The sequence below is a fragment of the Convolutriloba macropyga genome, chromosome 6 (assembly GCF_964194025.1).
Source record: "Convolutriloba macropyga chromosome 6, txConMacr16.3, whole genome shotgun sequence".
Taxonomy (NCBI): Eukaryota; Metazoa; Xenacoelomorpha; order Acoela; family Convolutidae; genus Convolutriloba; species Convolutriloba macropyga.
In genome coordinates this window covers 29194067-29219298 of record NC_134473.1, presented here as the reverse complement: position 1 = coordinate 29219298, position 25232 = coordinate 29194067, and the positions used below count along the sequence as shown (strand labels likewise).

The following is a 25232-nucleotide window of genomic DNA, read 5'->3' as shown; positions in this document are numbered from 1 at the left end:
TCATACGCCAGTTGTTTTCGAACAGTATCTGATTATTTGAAAGTTTCCTCTCTATCCCTTATTTGATTAACAACTAAGTAAAAGTTGCGGATGAGTGCGTTCGAAACAATATGTGCACAAATCTGTTTGTGAATTAGCTGGGCCTAAATTGGGTATTTGAAGCTTTGAGATATTGAAATTGAATTTAATTGAATCTGATGGTAGAAGGACTCGAAAACTGTAGTGGTGACAAAGTCTCAATTAGTCTCTGCCGGAAAAATAATTTGCTCTTTTAAAACAGGATGGACCTTTTCCTTCGTGGTCAATCGGAGATCGGGATCTCAACTGTGAGTTTATGCGGGCAATTAGATTCAAGATCAGAGGCATGAAGTTCTGCATTCATAGTGCTCTGACTGGGATGCCATCGCCAGTGAGAGTTCTGGATCTCGCCACTGGACCGGTCTGTGGTAAATATTCTACCAAAAATGTCTGGAAAACAGTTGATTTTTTATAAAAACCACTACCATAGTGATGATTGAATTTAAAATCGTGTCAACAATTCGATTCATTTGCAAGTTATAGTTTAAGTGAATCGAAAAGCTTGCAAGAATCTTGGTACCTTTATGTGCTCATTTTTAAGATTGCTTTCAAAATGACTGCAAGTTTTTCAATTCATCAATCACTCTGGTAGTGGATCTCGACTTTATGAAAAACTTTAGTCAGTCTATCTGGTTAAAAAGGTTAGCCGTAAGTCGTGGAGACTGTTTAATTCAAAGACAACGTCTTAAATTGAGCCAATTTCCGCATTCGCATATGTATCGAGAGCGGTCTATTCATATCTAATAACAGCCCAAGACGGTCTTTTCCTAAGTCGAGCTCAGTGCTGGAGTGGTGTTGCTCACGTTAAAAAAGCGGGTGAGCTGATCAAGGCTGGGGCATGTTGAATCTAATCACCCCGGATCGAGGTCTTTGGTTGAATTCTTGTAAGAAATGCGGTGATGGCGGTGAATGCGATGATAAAAAATAGTTCCCCGCATTGCACCGCATTTCTTACAAAAATTCACCTCGAAATTCACCAGATTTCCTACAAAAGTTCATCGCATCGACTTTTGTGACAAATTAATGTAAGAAATGGGGTGAATGTGGTGAAAAAAATAATTAACCGCACTTCACTGCATTTCTTACAAAAGTTCACCGCGAAATTCACCGCATTTCTTACAAAAATTCACCGCATTTGCTTTTCATAACGTTTATTGGATCTGATTTAAATTCACAAGAGATATCAAGGAAGTAAGTGACAGATGGCGCAGTGGAATAAGAAGTTGTAGACATGCAGGAGGTGAGAGGTCAAACCTGTGTACGGACGTTTTATGTAAGAATTCCGTTAAATCCGGTGGAAATAAATAAAATCGCGATTCACCGCATTCACCGCAAAAATATGTACGCGGTGAAAATTATTTTTGTTTCACAGAATTTCAGCGCATTTCTTTCGAGAATTCACCACCAAACCTCGATCCGGGACAGTTAATTTCAAGCGCACGTTTGATTGGACGTTATCTCAGATACTGCATATTCTTATTACCTGGGTTGAATGAAAAAAAAAACGTTGAAAACTTTTTCCAACTAAGCTAAAAATATATTTGTTGCTTTCGTGGATCTAATATGAGGGAAATTTGACTAAATGGTAAAATGAAGAAACTTTAAAATTTCTTCCGTAAATGAAAAAATGACTCAATTCTGGCTCCCTCGATGTATGATAAAGATATCATAGATCAATTTTGATGTCAAGTTGGAAATCAAACAAATCATATCTTGTGTGTGTTGGATTGAATATTTTAATTTTTCAGAGCTGTACTAATTTATAAAATGACACTGATTTTTCCCCACGAATGGAACATTTCACGAGTTTGAATTGAACTGATAAGGAGTTGTTAACTTTGAGCAAAACGATACTCTCAAACGATCTTCTATAAATTTTGAACGTAAAATTTAAACAAACTGGGGACATAAACAAACTGAGTGACTTCCGAAACCCTACCTCATCAAAAACTCTCTTACCATCTGCTAAAACCAGGCCAGAAAGACTGGGATTCCAAAGTCAACTTGAAACATAGATGAGTTTTGTTTACATCCCGCCCTTTGAGCATTGCCCAGGTTGAGGTCCAGACCCAAATTGCTTTATGATCACACCCAGTCGAGCGCACACCCGTGTGTTCCCAGACCGAAATTACAGGGTCTGGACGGAAGTTCGAGCGCACTACAGTCTGGACGATGGTCTGGAGATGGTCTGATCAGGGGTCATTTTGGTCTGAAAGGTTTGATCATAGTCTTAATAGTCTGGACAATGGTCTGGGTTGTCTGATCAGAGGTCACTTCGGTCTGAAAGTCGTTCATAATTCATTCTCAAGTCTGTTTCAACCCTTTCTGGGAAATGTAGGAGCTTAGCCGTAATGAAAGCGGCAGATGGAATATCGATAATCGCAGCTCCCTCTCATACTCGCATATTTGTAGGATGCTTTTTTATCATTGAATATCTATCACAAATACTGACTAAATTGTAGACATAGCTTGATAGATATTAGTGTTATAGATAGACAACAAACACGCTTAGATGTGCTCGAGGAGGTTGCGGTAAAAAGAAAGATTGTCGCCGTCTCGACAAAGCTGAATTAACTTTTCTACGAGAATTCAATTTCTCAAATCAATGATAAAATCAAGAGAGTTTTTAAAATTCTCTTTTAAAATTCTCTTTTAACAGTCTGAATTGAAATGAAATATCATTTGAAGACTTGGCTCCCAAAACAGCTTATCTTTCTTTATTGAAGATTTCAAAACTGAGAACTAATCGGAATTTTGTCAATCAACGGCTGAACATTGTAATGACTGTACAAATTCTTAACGTTTTTTTGTTGCAGTTGGATAATAATTATTATAAAGTGATCCTGTAAACTGTTGATGGGTGGAGGACCTGAGGAGAGTATGACCAGCACAGAATTCGGACCATCATAAAATAGATGCACTACTGCATAAAATAGAAGCACTAGTGTTATAATATACAAACAAAATTTTAGCTTATTTGTTCAGGCAACGTGATGTACACTTCTGGTTTTGACAACGTGTCCGAAATCGTGTGCTGCGACTTCTTGGAAACTAACAGGAGGTATGTGGAAAAAATAATTTCCCAGGGAACCCAAGCAACAGACGAAGTGTTTGACTGGAAGAAATGGACACAGTGGGCGTACGGAAACCCAGATCTAGTTGAATCATTTAGGAGGAAATGCAAGCAAGTTTCCTTCGTGGACATGTGTGACAAAAATGGGAAAGGATTCGAGCAGCTTGAGACATCGGGAAAACTTTTCGACCTGATCACATCAGAGTGGGCCATTTGTGAAGGAACATGTGACCTGGCTAGCTATGAAAAAGTGATAAGAAAGTAAGATGATTTTTTTACTAATAGCCACACAGCAATAGCTGGCGCTATTATTGGCCTTCTCTTGGTTTTTAATAACCGCACAGCGAAAGCTGCACCATTATTGGCCTTTTGTTGGTTTTTCACAATTGAAAGAATTTGAATTGTATTGGGGCATGGTCTTTTTTTTAGATCTGTTCACACATTTTCACGATTTTTGAAACCAAATTGGAGTGGTGATTTTGGTCACGCAGAAAGAGGTGGAAGCTTTCTTGCTAGTGGTTTTTTGTTCACTTGCGGAATTTTCGCTTCGATTGAACGGTTTTCCCAATCCAGCCATAGTCCATTCTAGGTCTAGTTTTTTATTTAGTCGATGAAATTTTTTGAACTGTAGTTGAGTAGTTGTCCTGGTATATTTTTTATTTCGTCGTCAAGATTTTTGTTACGACCATATGACGTCAAAACCGCTTCAAATCTGCTTTTCGCTCATTCGTTCATTCAATTTCAACTGATTTGCGTGCGTGACGTCATTTTTCACTCTTAGTCTAGCAATTTGTTTTGTTCATTTGCATGATTGACTTTTTGGTCACACGTGACTGACCTCACTCTCAAAAAGACTTCCTCACTCTGAATTTGACTTCTCTTCGCATTGATTCGAAGAGATAAGGTCAGGTGAGTGGGGTGTGTGTCACTTAACCTGAAAGTTATTTGACAGCAGCTAATCGAAGCAGGAATAAGTTGCACAGAATCTCAATCAAAATTAATATCTCAGCATTTAAAAAAAGAATTTTTTTGTCCGTTTCTTTTACTATCTTTTTCAGACTGCAGATCTACGAAGCTATTGCAGCTTTTTTTGGCAACCGGCCAGCTATGTTATTTGATTGTTCACTAAACTTCAAATTATTGCTCAAAAACGAAATGGGCAGATGTGTTTTAATTTTAAACTTCATCAAAAATTTTACGTCTCCTAATAAAACCTTCCGAATTTTTTTCATAGATTAGCATTGACTCTGCTTTAAATCTTAATAACGTGCAAATTTATACAGTTCAATTTGCTTTCTGCACAATTTACCGGCAAAAAAAAGTTTGAGGAGAAAGTTACTTGTATAATTTACTTTTTTACGGAAAATTTATTTTTACAATTTACCGTGCTTATTTCCTGAAAATAACATCTCTTAGAATTTGTCAGTCTTTGCAACAAAAATTAAGTATCTTTAGACGCAAATATGACCGATATATTTTTCTTGCAAAAATGTACGTCCGGATGACATTGGTTCTCCTAAAAAGCACAAAAAATTTTCTGAAGAAAAAAATATCCCATTCAATTGACCATTCTTCGTATTTTGAGAATGACTTCCGCAAAAAAACCAAAAAGAACGTGACTAATTTTTCCTGTTTTTTTTTAATAGCAGGTTAAAAATTCAGTGGTAAATGAAGCACCCGAGAGATGGTAATTATAGTAATACTTTGGAACTGGAACGACTGGTTCTTGATATTCAACTAGAAAACTTTTATATGACTGAAAAGTAATTCATTCGAAGCGTGAGACATGATCAAAATAGTATGCACTGAACGAGCATCCTAAATTATTACAAGCAACTGTTTTTCAATTTTTTCAGAATTTTCATGGATCAAAAAATGTGGTCCAAAAAGACAATTGAAAAAATACGCCAAAATTCGTCAAGATATTTTGCTTAGAGATAAAATTACGAATGAAATTTAAAAGTTCGGAATTTTTGTTGAAAAACTGTCGATATGGGTTCTTTGAAGTCTCTTGATCAGAGTTAAACGAAGATTTAAAGCAAGCTGGAGATTGTTGACATCACGGATACAGAATTTTCACTGAAAATGAAACGAAGCTTGCATAATTTGCGTTTGCGTATAATTTTTTCAAGGTTTGAACATTGATAAAGCTGATGGGTTTTTCAAACTGAATTATGAAAAGGAAACAATTTTTGGAAACTTATAGAGGAAATGCTAATTATTTTGTTTAGCAAAAACTGTCTGTCAGAACAAAACAGAAGTTGAAAAATTAAGGGACAAAGCAAAAACCAGCTACAAAAGATTATTTTGCATGACGTCTATTCTCGTTGAAAAACAGAACTATTCGAATTATCATTTTTCATCGAAAAATGATAATTTTTCAAATTTTTTGGCCTACTTTTGATTAAGGTTTAATTGAACTTCAATATGAAGAAATGACAGGTAGTTGAAATTTAATTGTTTTCTGCATAAAAGCGAATTATTAGATCTTGCGTTTGCTCAACGACCTCATGCAATAGCAAAAAAAAATTAATTTTCGTAATCGTAATTAATTTTATTAATTTGCTCAAAAATTATGCTCGATGACAAACGCAAACGCTTAAATAGTCATTTCTCAAGATTTTTTTATCCCTGTGAACTGAAACTTGGTACACCTTGATAAAAAAATACTAAATCTCGGTAAATCGTGCCAAGATCTTGACATGGTATTTACCATAAAAATATCAAGATTTGTACAAACTTGCATGATCTTTGCATGGCCGTCAAGAAACAGGATCTCGGCTAGATAACCAGGAAAGATTAACCATGACTCGACAAGATAAACCAAATGCTAAAAATTGAAAAGCTCCTTTAAACAAGATTTAGCACGAAGTCATATGATTAAGCAAGAATTATCAAGATTTACTAAGAGTTATCCAGAATTATTGAAAAATTATCAAGAATTATCAAGAACTGGCGGAAATTTCAGCTCCCGTTAGTTTATTAACCAACGATTGAGCCTACTTTTCCCAGAATAATAAAAATTTTAAGTGAGTGCAAGCTCGGTATATACACATTACACACTTTACACAGGACTGACACGTAAAAACCTAAAAACACCTTAAAGAAACATCATTAACATTCAGAAACTAGTAAAAAAAAGTTATGAATCTTTTTTTGAGGAACAACTAAGTTTTGTAGCAAGAACAGTAAACTAAACACACAAAACTGTTTTTCTTATCAAAAACGGCTTTACTCTAAAAGTCGCCACTCTTCTCCCATTTTGTCGATTCCAACCAAATCTCTGTAAGAAATCACTATTGATACCGTTGCTACAGCTGGGGGAAATGCAAAAAACAACAAAAAAAATGCAAAAAAGAAATTATATCATATCTTCTAATTTCCGAAGAAAAAAAAATTTTTGAGAGAATTTATTAGACAAAAAGAAAAAATATCACAAATTGAAACCAACTAGAACAAAAATTTTGTTCTTGTTGAAATCAAAGACATCTCTGTGATAAATAATTAGTTTTGAACGACTAAGACGCCCCACAGGGTGAACTTAGAGAAATTGAAGAAAAAGATAATCTAATTTGGGAGAAAGAGAAGATAAATAGATTAAACTCTTCTATTTACGATATCACGAAATGACAATTCATACAAATGCTACAGCAAACAGAATTGTAAATCTCCATTGGGCAAAACACCCGCAAACATAAGATTTTGGTCAGTCCACATAAAGGTGGATCCATAGATAATCTTTAATTATGAAAACTTATTTTGCAGAGGATAACAAAAAAATGATTAATATAAAAAGATCAAAATTAAGGAAACTTATTCGAATATTTTATTCAAATATAACAAAATATTGCGACTTTAGAAGATTTTGTCCAGCTTTGATAAAAAAAAGGTAATAAAATTTAAACTGCAAGGGATATGATTTAAAAAAGGCGTTTATATGATTTGGTATTCAAGAAGAGGCTAGGACGGAAGATTATATTGATAAAAGATAACAGAGTTTTTTTGTTTCAAGCGTTTAGCATCACTGAGCATTTTAATTTGCAAACATCATTATTTTTGTCCATTATTCAACGAGGTTGTTTTATAAAGTTCAAGGGGAAAGAAATAAGGCTTACTTCCATAAAGATATCTCATTGCTCCTATGGAAAAAAACGTGCCAATGGCAAACGATGATCCTTTTTATTCCGCTTCATACATAACAAAAAATTTTGACATATTTGACTTGAGACTCAATAGATTTACCTCTTAACTTGTCTATTTTTCCTAGAACTCAATTCACAAAAGCTCTGAATTAAATTGCAATTAAATATCTTCACAAATAGGCATTTAAGTGGCTATACAATTCATTTTCCAGATTCTTTCCAAAATTGGCAGCATGCTGGAAAGGGACGCTGTATCAAAATAGTAATAATCCACACTAAATAAATCAATCTAATATCAGATTAACTCAATGGTTCCACACCCAGTTTTTAATCACAAGCTCACCAATAAAATAAATTACCAATAACAAAAATAATCAAAACATACTTGACATAGCAATTATGAGTGAATTAAAGTTCAAAGATCCTGTCTCACTTCGCACAATACACTGAGACAGGTTTTGCTGCGTTGGAAGAAGGAAGGTTTGCGTTTCGGTTTTAACCAAGGTATCCCCGTCATCGTCTAACTACTGAGACCGTGTGAAGAGCACGCAAAACCTTGCAAAACAATCTCGAAAACAAAAAACCCGTTTTTTTCAAAATATCAAAAAATATATAACATACTTTTTATACAAAGGAAAACGAATTGAACATAAATAATCAACAAAAGCTGCCAAAAAATTTACATTTTTTTCCTTAAAAAAATTTAATATACACAAATCAAATGGAGTTAAATGTTTTATAAACACTAAAACAAGAATTGTAGCTGACATAAAAACTTTTTCCCAATATATTTGAGATCGGTGGAAAAACTGTGATCAGTCTAAGTTTTGCTTACTATTAAACAAAATAATAATATTATGATTAATTAAAATAACTAAAAAGTTTGCCACCAAGATGCTGCAGCTTTGTTATTCAGTTTTCCAGTCCTGGCTCTGTTTTAACTTATCATAAACTATAACAAAAGTGGAATAACAGTAAGAAAAAGTTATTACTTAATGAAAATTATAAATATTAATAAAATTAAACAAATTAGAGAAAAGAACAGAAGAAATAGATTGGAAGACAGATAAGGACTACAAAAAAAATATGACAATGAAGAAGAGTGCCTCAAGATAATCGGGGAAAAAATCAAGATAATCGAAAAAAATCATTTATTGAAGGCGGGTGTTAAAATAAGGTTTGACATTTGCAAAAATGTTGTTGATTTTGTCGATTATAACAATCATTTAAGATCAAGAACTCCTTAAAAATATTCCAGTTGTTAGACAAAGAATAAGCTGTGATCCTTGTAAAGTTAATATTTCACAATCTCGTCACGAAGAAAAAATTAAGAACTCTGAAACATTTTAAAAAAATCAAAAGATAATGTAAAACAAAGATGTGAATTATGCGAAAAAGTTTTTTTGAAAATTCATGTGACAAACACTTAAATAGTTTTCAACATAGAAAAAATCTTTTAAGAACAATGATAAAAATTGTTCAAGCCCTAAGTCAATTATCAATGAATGTATTGCGTAGAAACCATTCCAAAAAGTACGAATTGATAGCAAACGACATGATAAATCCATATTTCTTTTCACTGAAAACTTATCATATTAGTTTGGATAGTCATGATACTAATCATAACAGCTCCAAATTACTCCTCAAATTCAATCAATGATAATAATCTAATAGTAAAAGGGACTTCCACGAATGATCGGTTTTAATTGCTCAACCAAACTTAAAAGTGCAAAATCTTTTTGATTCTAAAATTGAGAAAAGAGAAAAGGGATCTAAATTTTTATATACATTTGAAGATAAATCATTTTAGAACAACAATTGATTTGAACAATCTAACTGTTGAAATTCTTTTACAATCACAAATTGAAAACCTAGAACTGAGAAGTTTTCGGTGGAATTTTGTTGGTCTTAATTCTTTGATATCATATCTTTACAAGATACAGACCTTATCAAGAGGAACTTAAAAGAAATTCTCTGTAAAACTTGGGTCAGTTCTGAATATAACAAATCGGGAAAATTACTGTGCGTTATGGTCAATTTTGGCACTTTTTTCCTGGTGAAAAATATACCATCAAGCTATGAACTTAGACGAAAAAATGGGGACATCAATTTTGATGAGGGTTTTAGACTTGATGTAAAAGTGCTAGAAGTCCTAAATGACAAAACTATCGATCTTTATGAGTTTCAGTATAACAAAACAACAAAGGTTTCCAACTTTTACGTCTTTATATATCCAATAAGTTTATTCGACTTGATGATGAAAAACGACCAAGACAACCATGTGAAATATTTATCAGTGAAAAAATCTAAAACTATTGGACATAATGAAGAGAGACAGAATAGACAGACATGTGAAGTAATTACTAGTAAGGAGATATATAAAAATAATGAACATGGAAATGAAAAACAACCTTGAAAAGCATCTGAAGCCTTTAATAGTGAGAAAATAGATAAGTCTACCTCTAAACATGTTAAAAAACAAATTTGAAATGCTTAATTTTTTTACCGGCGACGAAAAAAACTGTAAACTAAAAATACATATATTGAATATATAAAATAAAGAGCCAACTGATCTATTATTTTATGAAAATTATAAATCTTTGATTTGAAAAATACGTTTGATAACGAAAAAACGTCTAGGCAACAGTGATAGGACAGATGTGTAATCAAAATGTTGAACTTCTTTTTGCGAAGAGAAGTTTTTTGGAAAATCATAAAGCATTATGTTTAGGAATTGAAATTTTCGTAACTTTCGTCAAGACACTCATATCAGATGGTCGAAAATTCATCAACGAATTTTATTAAAATTTAGAGTTTATGCATACTTTGAATGTTTAAACGAAATAAATGAAAGAAGCATATGGTGAAAGTGCAAGTAATTTTTTCCGTCAAGTTCCTCTTTATAAGGCTTATTACATAAAATCCGAGTTGCCAGAAGTTAAGAATCTGGTTATAATTCAATTTCCGATCCTTCAAAAGTTGATTAGTTTGTTACGATAAATTTCGAAAATAAAATTAATATCCACTTTTGAAATTGAAAATTGAAAATGACTACCAAAACTGAAAATCTTTTTCAAAATAGTGATCAATCTTGGTTAAGTAAACCAAAATTTACTTTTATTAGTTTAAAAGTTAGAGATCATTGCCGTTCAACAAGTAATTATCGCGCTGCTGCTCATTAAGATGGTTTTCGTTTTGTGTAATTTCGTGTAATTTTTCATAACTTATGTAATTTTGATTCACATTTACTTTAATAACTTTAGTTTAAAATAAAGAAAGTAATGTTAAATTCAACGTTTATCCAAAGACTGGGGAGATTTTTATTTCAATGTCCTATGGTTTTTTGAAGTTCATAGATTCACATAGGTTTTGACAAGCTGGTCTTGATACTCTAATTACAAATCTGAATAAGGCAGATATATTATCTAGTAAGGAAATAGCAAAAAAAAACAAAACACAGAGCATTTTTCGAATAAGAGTCGTTTTCTTTGTCATTGGACATATTTGCGAGAAAACAATCATATCCATATTATTTTTTTTTTCAATCATTTGATTATTATGTTTGATTATAAAGATAATTTTTGATACCATTGATGAACCCCACATTCAAAATAGTAAAGAAGTAACATTGTTATATTTAGAATCTGACGTAAAATTTTTAGCTGAAGTTTTTGAAAGTTTTATTTAGGTAGCAATTGAGGAATACGGAAACAATCGAAATCATTTTGTTTTTTACCTGGTTTTACTGGGCAATGCGGAATAAAATCTACTGGGATTGAACTTGAAAACATACAAAACAAAAAGTTGTTTCAACTCACAGAAAAAAATTCCTAGTGGTAATAATTCTGTAATGGGTAATAGATATGTCAAATCTGATGAAAAACTAAAGCACTTTATTATGACGTAAACAATTTCTATTGTTGGGCAATTTTTCATGATTCAGCCTTTTCCTAATAATGCGATTAGCTTTAACAGTTCTCTTTCATTGGATAAAATCCCTGAAACCAGTGTTTGTATTGAAATTGATTGTATTGTAGAGGTCTATTTCAAGTATTCCCATAAAATGGAAAGTAAAACAAAAAATTCCATTCTGTCCTCAGAATATGAAAGTTGAATTGAAGGAACTTTCAAATTTCATAAAAAAACAATATACCCAAAATCCAAAGATCTCAAAATAAATTGATTTCCGATTGAATTGATCCGAAAAATTATTTAGTTCAATATAGAATGTTGACATTTTAAGTTATACACCGAATCATGGTTGAAGCTTTTGCGTTTCATGCTGTTAAGAGATTCAAACAAAAGGCGTGGTTGAACAAGTATATAGAAGGAAACACAGCCAAAAGATAGAAAGCAGAAATTGATTTGAAAATCATTTCTACAAGCTTTCGAATACTGAATTTTCCAGAAAAGCTATAGAAAACGTTAGGATTATTTTAAAAGTAAAATTCTCAGCTGACGAAGATGACAAACAAATCTGATGGCGAAGCGAATTAAACTTTAATAGAAGCAAGTCATAGGAAGATTTTAAAATTTCTACATTCAACCAAAGAGAAGTAATGTTTGATCAGCAAAATTCCTCGTGATTTTCGTTTTTAGAGTTATCTAAATTGTTGATGTATGAAACTTATTGTGAGAAAATTGAAACTTATATTGGTATTGATAAATTGCAGATACATTATATAGATTGCGATTCTTTCATTCGAATTATCAAAGCACAAAATGTCATTTATTATTTGAAAAATTTTGAAAATATTTTTGATTTTAATAATTTTGATAAAAACGAACTTTATGATAAAAACGAATGAGAAAGTTGTCGGAAAATTTAAAAACGAAACTCCTCAAAATTATTTGGATTGATATTTTTTTTGTTTTAGGATTTACATCATATGCTTATAAATGTGATTCAATATGTGGAAAAAAGTTCTGAAAAGAATAACTAAATTGACAAGAAAACTACTTTCGTTTGATGGCTATTATAATGGTTTAGTTGGACGAGAAGATAAAATGAATAAAGATAATTATGTTATCAGTAATTTAAAACATTTAAAAAATTACAGAAAGTTATGAAACTTTCTCTATGTTCGGCTGGTGATAAGAGATGATATAATACTAATATTGAAGGAGGACTTATGACCTAAAAGCTCTATTTGCAACAACTTGATTTATAATTATACTATAAAAGACCAAACGGTTCTTGTGATATATATAACTCCTAATATATTTTTATCTTCAGATAGTTTAGAAATTATAATTGAGAAGAATGATTTGTTTTTTGATAAATCCTTTTTAACATTATTTGTTGAAAAGTTAATTTTTACCATTATTTCTATTTAACAAAAGAAGCTTCCAACAGATGATGCTAAAAAAAAGACTACTGAAAAATCAAACATAAAAAATTATTTTTGTACAACTTAGAATACCCTATTTAATCTCATGAAAAAATATGTCAGATAAGAAAGATACCACAAAAATTTTTGTCAAGATATTTAACACATTTGAACAAAAATCTACATCAAATATAAACGTTATATCCTTCAATGTTTTTCAATCAAACATAATATTAAAAATTAAGCCATGCCTAATATGCACATTTTGGATATTAATATAATAAGAGATGAAATTCTGAAAACAATCAATAATAGGTAACTTAATATCGTTGTAAATTTAAGTCGGAATAAAAGAACTTATTGGGTCTGAGTTTTGGGTACTTATTGGGTCTTAAATTTTAATTTTTTTCTCATTGACAGCTTTGGTGTTGTATTATCAGCCATTTTTCTCAACTAATATGTTAATTAGGGCTCTCAAGATAAAAACAATCAATCAGTTAATCTTTTTGTTGTGCTTGTTGTTTACTTTTACTATGTTTAGTCGATCAAGAGTTTAATATTGAATTGACTCTGACATATTTAGGTGACGAGCGACAGAGGGATTGGTTATCTACTGTTGTCAAAACGATAAAATAACATGATAGTAAGAGAATCAATAAAGTAAAAACCAATAACAGTGAACTAAAAGAAAGCGACGATAAAAAAGGTTTTCATGAAAATAGATAAAACATTAACAATAAAAAAGAATTGATAAAAACAGATAATCACAATAACGGTGGTGGCTTATTTCCTCAGAGATTTAGATGAATGACCTCTGCTCCTATTGAATTTGGTAAAACTCAACTTTTAATGAACTTATCATTCATTGAACTTTATTTTGATAATCTTTATTTATATAATCGGTCCAACAGGCGATCAATACAAGGATATTGACCGGAAGATATTGACAAATATATTGACCGGAATCTGAAGAATTAGATAAAGAGAAAAAGTGTTTATTGATATTTGACAAAGTTTAACCAAAAATTAATAAATAAGTATTTTATCAGAGGTAGGCACGAAAATTGTAACATGATATATCTCAATCGAAATATTTGTTATAGAATTTTTTCTTTATCTTTAAACAAAGAGGTAAAGTTGTGGCGAGTATTCGCGGAGACTTTTCAATAATGAAGAGAATACTTGTCCTGTTTTTATTACATTATGTAATGAGGCAAGCAATAAGCCCTACAGATATTTTTATTGATAAATTTAAAGATAAGAACATCAATGGTGAATTATGAGCCAATTGGTATTACGGAATAGTATGATAGTAACAACTAAAAATTATGAAAACAGCTTCTGAAGAAGGATTTTAAATTTATAGTGACATGACTAAAATTATATTTATTTTTCTTTGTCTTTAATACTCTTTAATTGTCTTTATTATTCGTTTCAATAACTTTTCATACTAATAATTATATAGAGTTTTTTCAGTAGAGCATTTCTTTTCATCGCTTGAATTACTAAAGTTTTGTGTTATGTGAAGTTTAAAACATCACCATCCTTAACAATAAACTCTATATTTTCAATTCTAGGTTTTGTTATTGTCTGTATGAATAATAAAATTAATTATTGATTTTTGTTGAATTGACCAGCTGTGACTTCTTCAAAAAAATTCCTGTTTGCAATTTTTGCTACACATTAATTTTAATATTAGCTGCTAGTAAAAAAAATTGTCTAGACCAGATTTAAATTAAAACTCAGAACATCACCAATAAAGTCAATTAGTCTTCCCTCTTCATCTTTGACACTGAATTCTACATTAAAAAAATTTAGGTTTTGTCACAATTTGATATAACACAATAGTCGATGTAGTATTTATCATATAGCCTGGCACTTCTATTGGATTAAAATTTTAAACTATGTCAATGTCGTTACCCTTATCTTTAATACCGTTCACAATGTTGCAATGAATGGTAATCGTATTGAATCCCATAATATCACCAATTTTATCAACTACGTATTCACCAGCTGTATAAACTTTTTTTCATATCCAAATAATGAAGTAATTGTGTTCTCCACATTGAAGTCAAATGCACCCAAAACTATCATTCAGCAATTCATATATTTCTTATCTGCTGCTATGATAAAGTTACCACTTGTTTTATTTTTAACTACCTCGGCTATTTCTATCAATTCAGTTGCCCCTCGGGTTAATTCAAAAATTGTTCCCTTTGTGTTTCCTACTCCTAAAACGAAATTATTTTTTCGTTCACTAACATTAAGCCTTGAAATGTAAACCGAAAGTCTTATTGAACCAATCTTCTTAGCATTAAGTACAAGTTCCTTGAAGTGAAAAATTTCAAAACATTTTATCATTCTAAAATCTAATGTTTTTTAGTGGTATTTCTAAACTATCTTGTTTTTTCTAAGTTCTACCAACATTAATGATGTATGATCCATTTATAAAAACATTAAAGCTTGTCACTTGTTGTTTTCAATTCAAAACGATGTTACAATATACCTTCTCAATTTAGTTTAAATGTTTTTTTTAAATGCAAACTTTTTCTCAATTCAACCTGTTTTGGTTAAAAACTGAAACAATTACATACGTACGAAATGAGATGTCTTATTTTGTCCAGTCTTGGTAAAAATAAAACAATGATGTATGTACCAAAACGAAATAAGCCTAATATTATCCGATCTTGGTCAAAATTGAAGAAATGTTATATTTTGGCCAATTTTGATGAAAATTGAAACAATGTTATATTTACCAATTATGATATATGTCATATTTTGTCTTACTTTGGTGAAATATTAAACAATGTCATATTTACCAAAATGAGGGGTCATTTCATGTACGATTTTGGTGAAATATGAAACAATAAAATATGCATCAAAATGAGATGTGTTATTTTGTCCGTTTTTGGTGAAATTGATACAATGACACATGTACCAAAAAAGAAATGTCTTATTGTGCCCAGTTCTTTTGAAATTTGAGGTAGTGTCGTTTTGTCTGGTTTTGGTCAAAATTGAAACACTGTCATGTTACAGATTGAGATATGTCTTATTGACTAATTGGATTGAGTAAATTTAATACTATATTGTTTTTTAATAAGAATTTTCTTTTTTTTAACAAAAGAAAAATGAATTTTAATCTAAATGCAACTTCCAAGTAGAACAATGATATTCTTAAAAGTTAGATTATAAACCTATTAAATTAGCAGCAATGAATGCTGATAATAAAAACATAATTATTCTACTAAACATGGAAGAAACTCATTAAAATTTACAATATTTGTACTTGGAGATTGATTTAGGTTTTAAATCATGAGGGTTCTTTTTGGATATTTTTGGATATTGTGCTAAAATAAATTTTCATCAATTACACTACTTTGACTCTGTCTACTTCAATTAAAATTGAAACATATGGGGGTAAAACAATCGAGTATATAGATCATTGCTTTCATTATCTTTCAATGTACAAGATTTTTGCAAATATTGGTGACGAACATGAATCTGCTTTTCTCAAATGTAAAACCAAAAGAGACAATCAACTAAAAGGTGATTCTGCTGCTCTATACATGTACATGACAGTAAAGATGACAGAGCTATTCAATTTCATTAAAAAAATCTTGAAAAAATTATCTGTAGTCTGGGATTTGAACTATCATTGAAGCTAAATATTAGTAATAGAACAGGATTCTTTAGAGTTGGTGCTGGCGCTAATGGAAATTAGAAATATTCGATATTTCATAATGTGTGTCTTGTCTAGATCCAAATAATGATATTAGGTTAAAATTGCATAAAGTTTTGCCTAAAAGATCAATATTGATTTCAATTTCTATGAAAGAAAAGCTCGTAATAAAAATGTATCTAACCCTTTTCATTTTTCGTTTGACATAGACGTTGAAAGTGGTAAAAAAGAGCACAAAACGTTATTGTTGCTTTTGAAAACTGTGGTACGGAAATATCCCTAAGAGGAAACCAAGACTCAACTATTGTTATAAACGTTGCTAAAATACATATACTATTATGCTATTCGCCCATACAGACCAATCATTCATATAATTTGTCCAATCCATTCGGACTCAGTTCAGTTAGTCTTTTCACTCTTGCGCAGTAATCTTTTTATCAACATGTTATAACACTTCTGTCACTTTTAGTTAACTGTACATAGCGCTGACAGGTATTGTCTGGTCGCGCCTCTACTTCTCTTAAGCTGTGAATGAATCACCGCTTTTTGCCCTAACTCTAACAACAAACAGCTCAATTGAAAAAGATTGAAACTGCTCATTTGAATTAACCACATGGCGCACTCAGCAAATGCGAAATCCCCAATCGGGGTTACACTTTATTGCGACAAGGGACCACAACCAAATATGGTGTGGGAAAAATGAGTTAGTACAGCAAAGCCGGCAATAGCAGCCAAAGAAAACATACAAGCAGAAAAACTACTCAGACCCAAACCAGAAAACGGTGAACTAGGTTACCCGCATGAACCCATGTACGAACCACCCACATCAGACGAAACAACAACCGAGAAAAGGCAACGTGAACAAAGAAATATAAAACGCAAAGCCGACTGGCAAAACCAATGTCTAGCAATCTAAGACAAAGGCCCATACGTGGAAAACATCCCATGGGATGAGGTCGACACAAAAATAAAAAGCCTCATATGTCTGTCTCTAGGACAGGAGACTACTAACATACTCCATCAAAGAAACCCTCACACAGAAATGTCTAAATGCACCATAGATGCATTTGTGGAACAATTGAAAGAAACATTCAAAGAAGTAAGGAATGAAACCTTCGACAGATATCAATTCTTCAATTGCAAACAAGAACACAACGAATCACTGGAAAAATTCCACTCGAGAAAAAAACAAAAAGCTGCATTATGCAACTGGCAAGAACTGTAAGACAGCCTGGTAAAAAGCATATTCAAACAGGGTATGCGAAATCCACAAATACAAATGGACTTACTCTCAGAAGATTGCGACCCGATCGGGATCCTACAATACGCACTGGCAAGACAAAAGGTCAACAAAACCGGCAAAAAATGGCTAACCCAAGTAGACCAACCCTAGACGCAAGCCCAATCGGTCAAACAGAGGTCCAATACATAAAACGTAACACCTCACAACAAAGACAAAGCATACAATAAAGAACAGGCATCCTACAAACATCAAAATCAGGACAAATACCAGAGTGCTAGAAATGCGGGTACACAGCAACTGCCCAGCCAAAAATGAAGTATGCAGAATATGCAAAAGATAGGCCATTACGCCATGATGTGCAAAACAGAAATGCCTCCGAGACCCATCTAAAGACCACAAATATGAACAAACACACAGAACAGAAGCACACCAACTACAAGCCAAGATAATAACTACCAACAAAAATCAAGGAGAGTAAGAAACATAAAACCCTCAACAATAGACAATACTTCACAAAGAGGAAGTAACCAATCGGAAGAAAACAAATCAATAGACCCAGAGAGCACATATTACATAGGAGAGATGTTGAAGGATCGGAACACTGTAAACTTAGTCAACTGGAAATGGTCACAAACAAAAATAAACAAAATCAATAAAACCCACATGGGAGAATACTGGCTATAAACTCAAACGGGACAGTGGAAAATACCTTGGCTAGTAGACACTGGAAGCCCGCGAAGCTTCGTATCACAAGCAACAGCAAACTGGCTCACGACCAAACTTGGACAAAAAATACAAAATAAATCCAACAAAGTGGGAGAATTCAGGTGCCTTAACAACAACAAAATCAAAATAAACAGTACACTAAACATCAATCTATCATCTGTCAACACATCTGCATTTTACTGTAAAATCCTGGTAATACCCCACAACACAGTGAATCTCCTGTGCAGGGACATACTCTAACAACTTGGAACAGATCTGTCACAAACGAACAAAGGTGAAAAAATCACAAACTTAAATACAACAGATAGCCAAATAAAAGCACACAAAATTTTCAAACATTTCCCACTCCTATGTACCCGACTGGGACGATCAAAATATCATCTAGCCAAATCTACATTTAAGCAATATTTCAAACCAACACAACACAAAGGTCGAAGGGTACCCCTTCATCTAATTGATAAGGTAGAAAAAGAATTGAAGAAACTCATAGAAGACAAACAAATCGTAAAACTGGAAAAATGCTCAGATGAATATTTTATAAGCCCAGTGGCCATCACTGTGAAAAGCGATAACTCTTTTGAAACCGCACTGAGTTCAAAAGAATTAAACGACACCATACACAAAAAAAATACCAAATTCAAAGCATCGATCACCTAATGGACCCAATCTCCAAAAAATTAAGTTAGCTAAAAAAACAGGAACACTATACTTCTCCAAAATAGAACTAAATTATGCCTCTAGTCAAATCCCAATTCACAAACATACACAAAAACATTGCAAATTTAATATACCGGGAGGAAATGCCACAGGGACATATAGATTCATAAACGGCTTCTACGGCCTCACAGAAATGCCCGCCATCTTCCAAAAAGCTAAAGATTACACATTAAACGATATAAAATCAGCACACGCATTCCTAGATGATATCATAATCATCACCATGGGATCACTAAACGAACACGAACAGGAAATAAACAAGGTACTATCGAGATTAGACAAAGAAAATCTAACCATTAGCTTGCATAATTGCAAATTTGCCCAAACGGAAATAACATGGCTAGGCCATAAAATAAGCCAAGACGGGATAATCCCGACAGAAAAGAACACAAAAGCAATTGCCCAAATGGAACAACCACACACACTAAAACAACTCCGATCATTCATGGGAAGCATGATTGATCGGAGTTGTTTTAGCACATGATAAAACTCATACCAAATCTATCCAACATTACAGCACCCCTTAGACCACTATTATCAACTCAAAATAGTACATGATAAAATTTATACCAAATCTATCCAACATTACAGCACCCCATAGACCACTATTATCAACGAAAAATAGTATAAAAGGCTCAAAATTTAAATGGTCAAATGAACACGACCTAGCATTCAACAAAATCAAACAAGCAATTAAAAAAATAATTGAAAATAAACACTTCGACAAAACTAAATCCACAACGGTTAGATGCGACGCCAGCAAAAACGGACTAGGAGCACGCCTAGAACAATTCTTAGATAACAATTGGTACCCGATCTCGTACTCAAGCAGATTTCTAAATAGTAGCGAACAAAAATATAGCACCAATGATTTAGAACTCTTAGCAGTCGTATGGTCCCTAAAGCACTTCAAATATTACTTCTACGGCTCAAAGTTTGAACTCCAAACAGACCACCAAGCGCCCCTATCGGTCCTGAAAAACAATAGAGGAAATTAAGCATATCAAAGCCGCCTGAGCAGATGGGTAGATGGACTTCTACCTTTCGACTTTACAGTACAACATATACAAGAAAAAACATGGGCTTCGCCGACTATTTCAGTAGGTACCCAATTTCTCCAGCTCCACAACCCCACGAAAGCGACGAAAATTATGTCGTTAATATTATAGACTAATTTAAACATATACTAAACAATGCGCAAAGAATTTCAACCAATCAGATTGCGAAGGATGACGTACGTAATAAAAATACAGAAAGCAAAACAAACCAAAAACACGCGATTTTTGCCATTTTCGCCGTTCAAATCAGTTACCCTCTTCTCTTCATTCGAATTACTCCAATTTTAACACAAAAATACTAGTTTGCACTCGAAATAACCCAAATTCAGATACATTCATAAAACCTATTCATAAACGCTTTCGCTCCAAAAAGATGAACATCATCCCACTTCCAGAAAACCCAAATGTCGGCAATCAATCAACCCCCGTACCTATTAATCCTACAGCAATTACAATTGCTACCCAAACAGACAACCCCCCAAATTCAGGTAAAGGCATCGAACCATTAGACCCCAATCGGATGAAAAGCCCATTTGAAAACTCCCAAACGGACGTACTCACCTCATTATACATAAATTCCTTAACGAACACTTCATATCGGAAGCCATCAGACTCGATAATCTGAGTAACAGAATCGGAAAAATGATACAATGCCAAGATTGGCTATCCCTTAAACATTATTTCCGATATTGGCATACTTTGAAAAAAAACTTATCTTTTAACGAAATTGGTTGCATCTTATATGATGACAAATTTTATATACCCCCAAGCTTACGCGACATCACATTACAATCAATCCATAAAACCCACACGGGACAAACCGGAATGATGTACACGGCACAGCTCATCTGGTTCCCTCGGATACACAAGGAAATAGTTTTAATCGCACAACGGTGTAAACCCTGCACAATAATAGGTAAGAACCTAAAACCAGTAGTCCCAAAAAATAAACACACAAACCTAACCGAATTACAGGAAATTAATGAAGGAATACAAATCGACTTCACAGGCCCTATACCCGACAACAATAAGGACTCATATATACTAGTCTCCGTCGATAGATTGTCAAGATACCCCCATGATAAAGCATATCACAACGTCGACACCGAAACAGCCATAAAACGTTGAATGACAATTCACGGCATACCAAGAACACTCAGGTGCAATCAGGCACAAGCAAACAAATAAAAAAAAACTTGAAATAATTTGTAAAGATAACAACATTAAGCTCATACTAGCACCAGCAGGAGACCACAGAGACACGGGCCTAGTAGAACGTATGATACGAACACTAAAAAGGCATTTGTCAGTAATAAACATATATCACAAATGGGTCAAAGAAACATTGGCAGATAAGATAACACATATTATAGAAAACATTAGACTAATCCCAAACAACACCAAACGCATACCACCATTTGAAGCACACTTCGGCAGACCTGCAAATACACAACTCACAAAAACACTAAAAAACCTTAATACCAAAAAATCTCACGTACAAGAAAATAAAATACTTCTATTTAGACAAGAATAAGCTGAAGCATGCCATGCTGAACGAAGCCGTTATCTGGTACCAGGACTCAGACTCGGAACCCCAACTGGATATCCAGTACCAATCCTCCAAAAATTCAGATACAGATTCCGACGAGCAGCCCCTGGCCATCAAACGCACAACAACGACGCAAAAGCGTAAGACAATTTAACCTATAAAAATCATTCCTGATAAAATAAGCGTAACATTTGGGGATAGGAATTCGGTTCTCATAAAACCAAAAAATCAGGTAGCGCACAAAACAATAATGCGCAGAGCAAACAAAACCTCGAGGTACACTAAAACAAATGTGGAATATAATCCCAGACGGGACAATAACGAACTATTCCCCTCATACTATAACAGTCGATACCCCAAATAGAAAAGATACGGTAATTCGAAAAAGCGATATAGCAATCGCTACTGAAACCATCCCAAAAAACCCAGACTAATCGAATTCGTCGCATGCAAAAGTGTTGGCGAATAAAATAGAATTGGAGAAAAAATTAGACAATTCTATTTAGATAAACAAAAACAAAAAGAGAAAAAAGCACAAGAGGAAAAGGCCAAAAGTCAACAAGAAGAGTCCCAATCGGGCACGTGACAACCAGGACCATCCAAAAGGGGCACCGATCGGACAAATAAAGCAGCAAAACAACGCCCAAAACAACGAAAGGGGACTGCGGGAAGCCCGAAAAGAAAACCACCGCTGCCAACCAAACGCACCAACACAACTGAAGCACCATCCCAATTCGACACAAAGTCGAAACAAGTAGCCCTAGCCCAGTCCAAATTTTGGAACAAGCAAAGAGGCGTGAACCCAGAAACTCATCTTTCATAAGCACTGACCTAGACCAATGGAGCAATTCGGACACAGTTGAAGTTATCAACTTAGTCTCAGACTCACCCCAGCAAAGCCCTATCACAATCGTTACCTCCAGCTCCCCCAAGGACTTCATGAAACAGAAAAGCCAAGGCCGCAGATCGGTAGAAAAAAGAGTCCAGAAATTACACGTCAACCAAGAACCCCTAACAAGAGCCCCGCCAGAACCCATTCGGGCCACCCACCATGTGAGTCAACAACTATCACTATCCCCGACAGCCCTCCAATAAGAAAAGTCACAATCGAAGCCAACGAGGATCACCAACAATTGCCAGAGGATCCCATCCTAGAAGGCCAATTCCCCCAACAGGACCCATTGATAAAAGAGTCAACCAGAATCGACGACAACGCGCCTAATAACTCGGCCAAACATACCCTCTCGACGATGACAAGATATACCAAAACAGGAATCACACCCAGACAGCCCAAGGTCTAACTACAGCACGGCCCCATGGAGAACCCGCAGCGCCTAACCCCGGAACAAAGTCCCATCTCATCACTGGACCTTAACGACATTGAGCAACTAAATACTTTTTTCGAAAACTAGTTGTCGAAAATATCGGAGAGAGAGAAGTGTGGTACGGAAGTACCCCTAAGAGGAAACCAAGACTCAACTATTATTATAAACACTCTTAAACTACATATACTATTATACTATTCGCCCATACGGACCAATCATTCATATAATTTTTCCAACCCATTCGGACTCAGTTCAGTTAGTCATTTCACTCTTGCGCAGTAATCTTTTTATCAACATGTTATAACACTTCTGTCACCTTTAGTTAACTGTACATAGCGCTGACAGGTATTGTCTGGTCGCGCCTCTACTTCTCTTAAGCTGTGAATGAATCAATGCTTTTTGCCCTAACTCTAACAACAAACAACTGAAGATTGAAACTGGTCTTTTGAAATAACCACAAAAACAATAATAATAATTCTAAATGACTTATAAATGCTTTGTTATATATGTTTTATTAGTATTTGCTAAACGGTTTTGTTATTGGTGGCAATTGAGCCTTAAAGCTTGCGATTAGGCCGTGGGTGTGGAACCATTGAGCTAATGTGCTAATAGGTTATTTTTTAGTCTGGATTTTCATTATTTTTTCCTTACGGCGCCCCTTTCCAGCATGCGGCCGATTTGTGAGTGAATCTAGAAATCGAATTGTACGACTACTTAAATGCCTATTTGCGAAGATCTTTAATTGCAATTTATTTCAAAGTTTTTGTGAATTGAGTTCTAGGGAAAATGAACAACAGGTTACGGGGCAACTTTTTTGAGTCTCAAGTCAAATATGACAAAATTTAATAGTTTCTGTTATGTATCAAGCGGAATGAAAAAGATTGATCCGTTGCCTTAGGAGCAGTTTTTTCTAATTTTTTTTCCAAAATTAGGCATCTTTATGCAAGTAAATGTTATTTCATCCCCCCTTGAACTTTATAAAACAACCTCGTTGAACACGGGACCCAAATAATGATGTTTGAAGAATCAAATGCTCAGTGATCCTAAACATTTGAAAAAACAAACTCTTTTAACTTTTGTCAAATATAATCCTCAGACCTAGTCTTTTCTCGAATACCAATTCAATTAGGAAAACCATTCATTAATCATATCCCTTGCAGTTTAAATTTTTTTACGTTTCAGCAAAGCTGGGCAAAACCTTCTAAAGCCGCAATCATTTGTTAAATTTGAACAAAACATATTCGAAAAAATTTTCTTAATTTTATTCCTTTTATATTAATCATATTTATGTTATCCTCTGCAAATTAATTTATCATAATTAAGGATTTTTACTTTTATGTGGACTGAGCAAAACCTTATGTTTGCTGGTTTTTTGCCTAATATTTTTAACTAAAAAAAATATTAAGACGGAAGTCCGGATCCTTTTTTGCTTGTTTTTGGAAGTTTTCATTCAAATCAACTATAACTTTCTGTTCCAGCTGAATTGCAGTACTGGAAATAAAACAAAAATGAGTTCTGCAATGAAAGAAAAACGCTAAAATTTTTGCTGCATAATAAATCAAAACTAGTTTGAGTTACCAAAAAATTGGTGAAAATGCATATATGTCCATACTGGTCTCGCTCTCAGATGCTATTAAATTATCCTACACTCTTCCAAACTTAAGTACAAAATTACAAGTAATATAAGTGGGCTCCTGTTAAATGCTGTTAAATGGACATTTAAATTAGGTGCAATTGTGCTTAAGTCAACCAATATATAAACAATCTAAATAAACTTTTTTCGTTGTTCAAAAATAATGAGATACGAATGGTATGTGTTCAATTCCTTCTTTTAACTTTTATTGTTGCCCTATAACTTCATAATTTCGTCCATAGGCACTTGGTAAAAGTATTTGCGATGATTGCAAACCTTTTGTTTAGATGCAACAGTCTCTTGCGTAAAGGTGGAGCCTTTATTCTGCTGGAGGTTTTGGAAGAATCTTTCTGGGTGCCAGATGGATCGAAGCCAGATGTGCGCTATCCAAGAGTTAAAGTGTCTCAAGAATGGCTCTTAGACTGTCTGAAAAGAAATGGCTTCGCCGTTAATACGATACTGCTTCACTACTATGACTCAAATAACTTACCATACTTTGACGCAAAAGGAAACATTTTGGTTTGGGCAACTAAACTGTAGATAAATTTCTATCAATCAAATGTTGTTCCAGAGTTGGCAGATTTTCGTGGAATAGCAAGTCCTTTGGCTTTTGATATGGAAACAAACTACTTGCTTTATTTTTTTCGAAACATAGCAAAAAAAATTAACCTCGCTAGAC

General features: G+C 33.4%; 1 protein-coding gene across 1 annotated transcript; it reads left to right on the top strand.

Moving 5' to 3' along the window:
* The first annotated feature begins 334 nt into the window (after window positions 1–334).
* LOC142341281 (phenylethanolamine N-methyltransferase-like) lies at window positions 335–25093 on the top strand. Its single transcript, XM_075392198.1, has 3 exons — window positions 335–446; window positions 3064–3412; window positions 24841–25093. The coding sequence occupies exons 1-3, from the start codon at window positions 335–337 to the stop codon at window positions 25091–25093; spliced, it is 714 nt and encodes a 237-aa protein (XP_075248313.1).
* Window positions 25094–25232: the final 139 nt, after the last annotated feature.

Coding starts and splice junctions, on each gene's coding strand:
- LOC142341281 (XM_075392198.1), top strand. CDS start 335: ATGCGGGCAATTAGATTCAAGATCAGAGGCATGAAGTTCTGCATTCAT. Junction 447..3,063: donor CGCCACTGGACCGGTCTGTG/GTAAATATTCTA, acceptor TTATTTGTTCAG/GCAACGTGATGTACACTTCT. Junction 3,413..24,840: donor TATGAAAAAGTGATAAGAAA/GTAAGATGATTT, acceptor CCTTTTGTTTAG/ATGCAACAGTCTCTTGCGTA.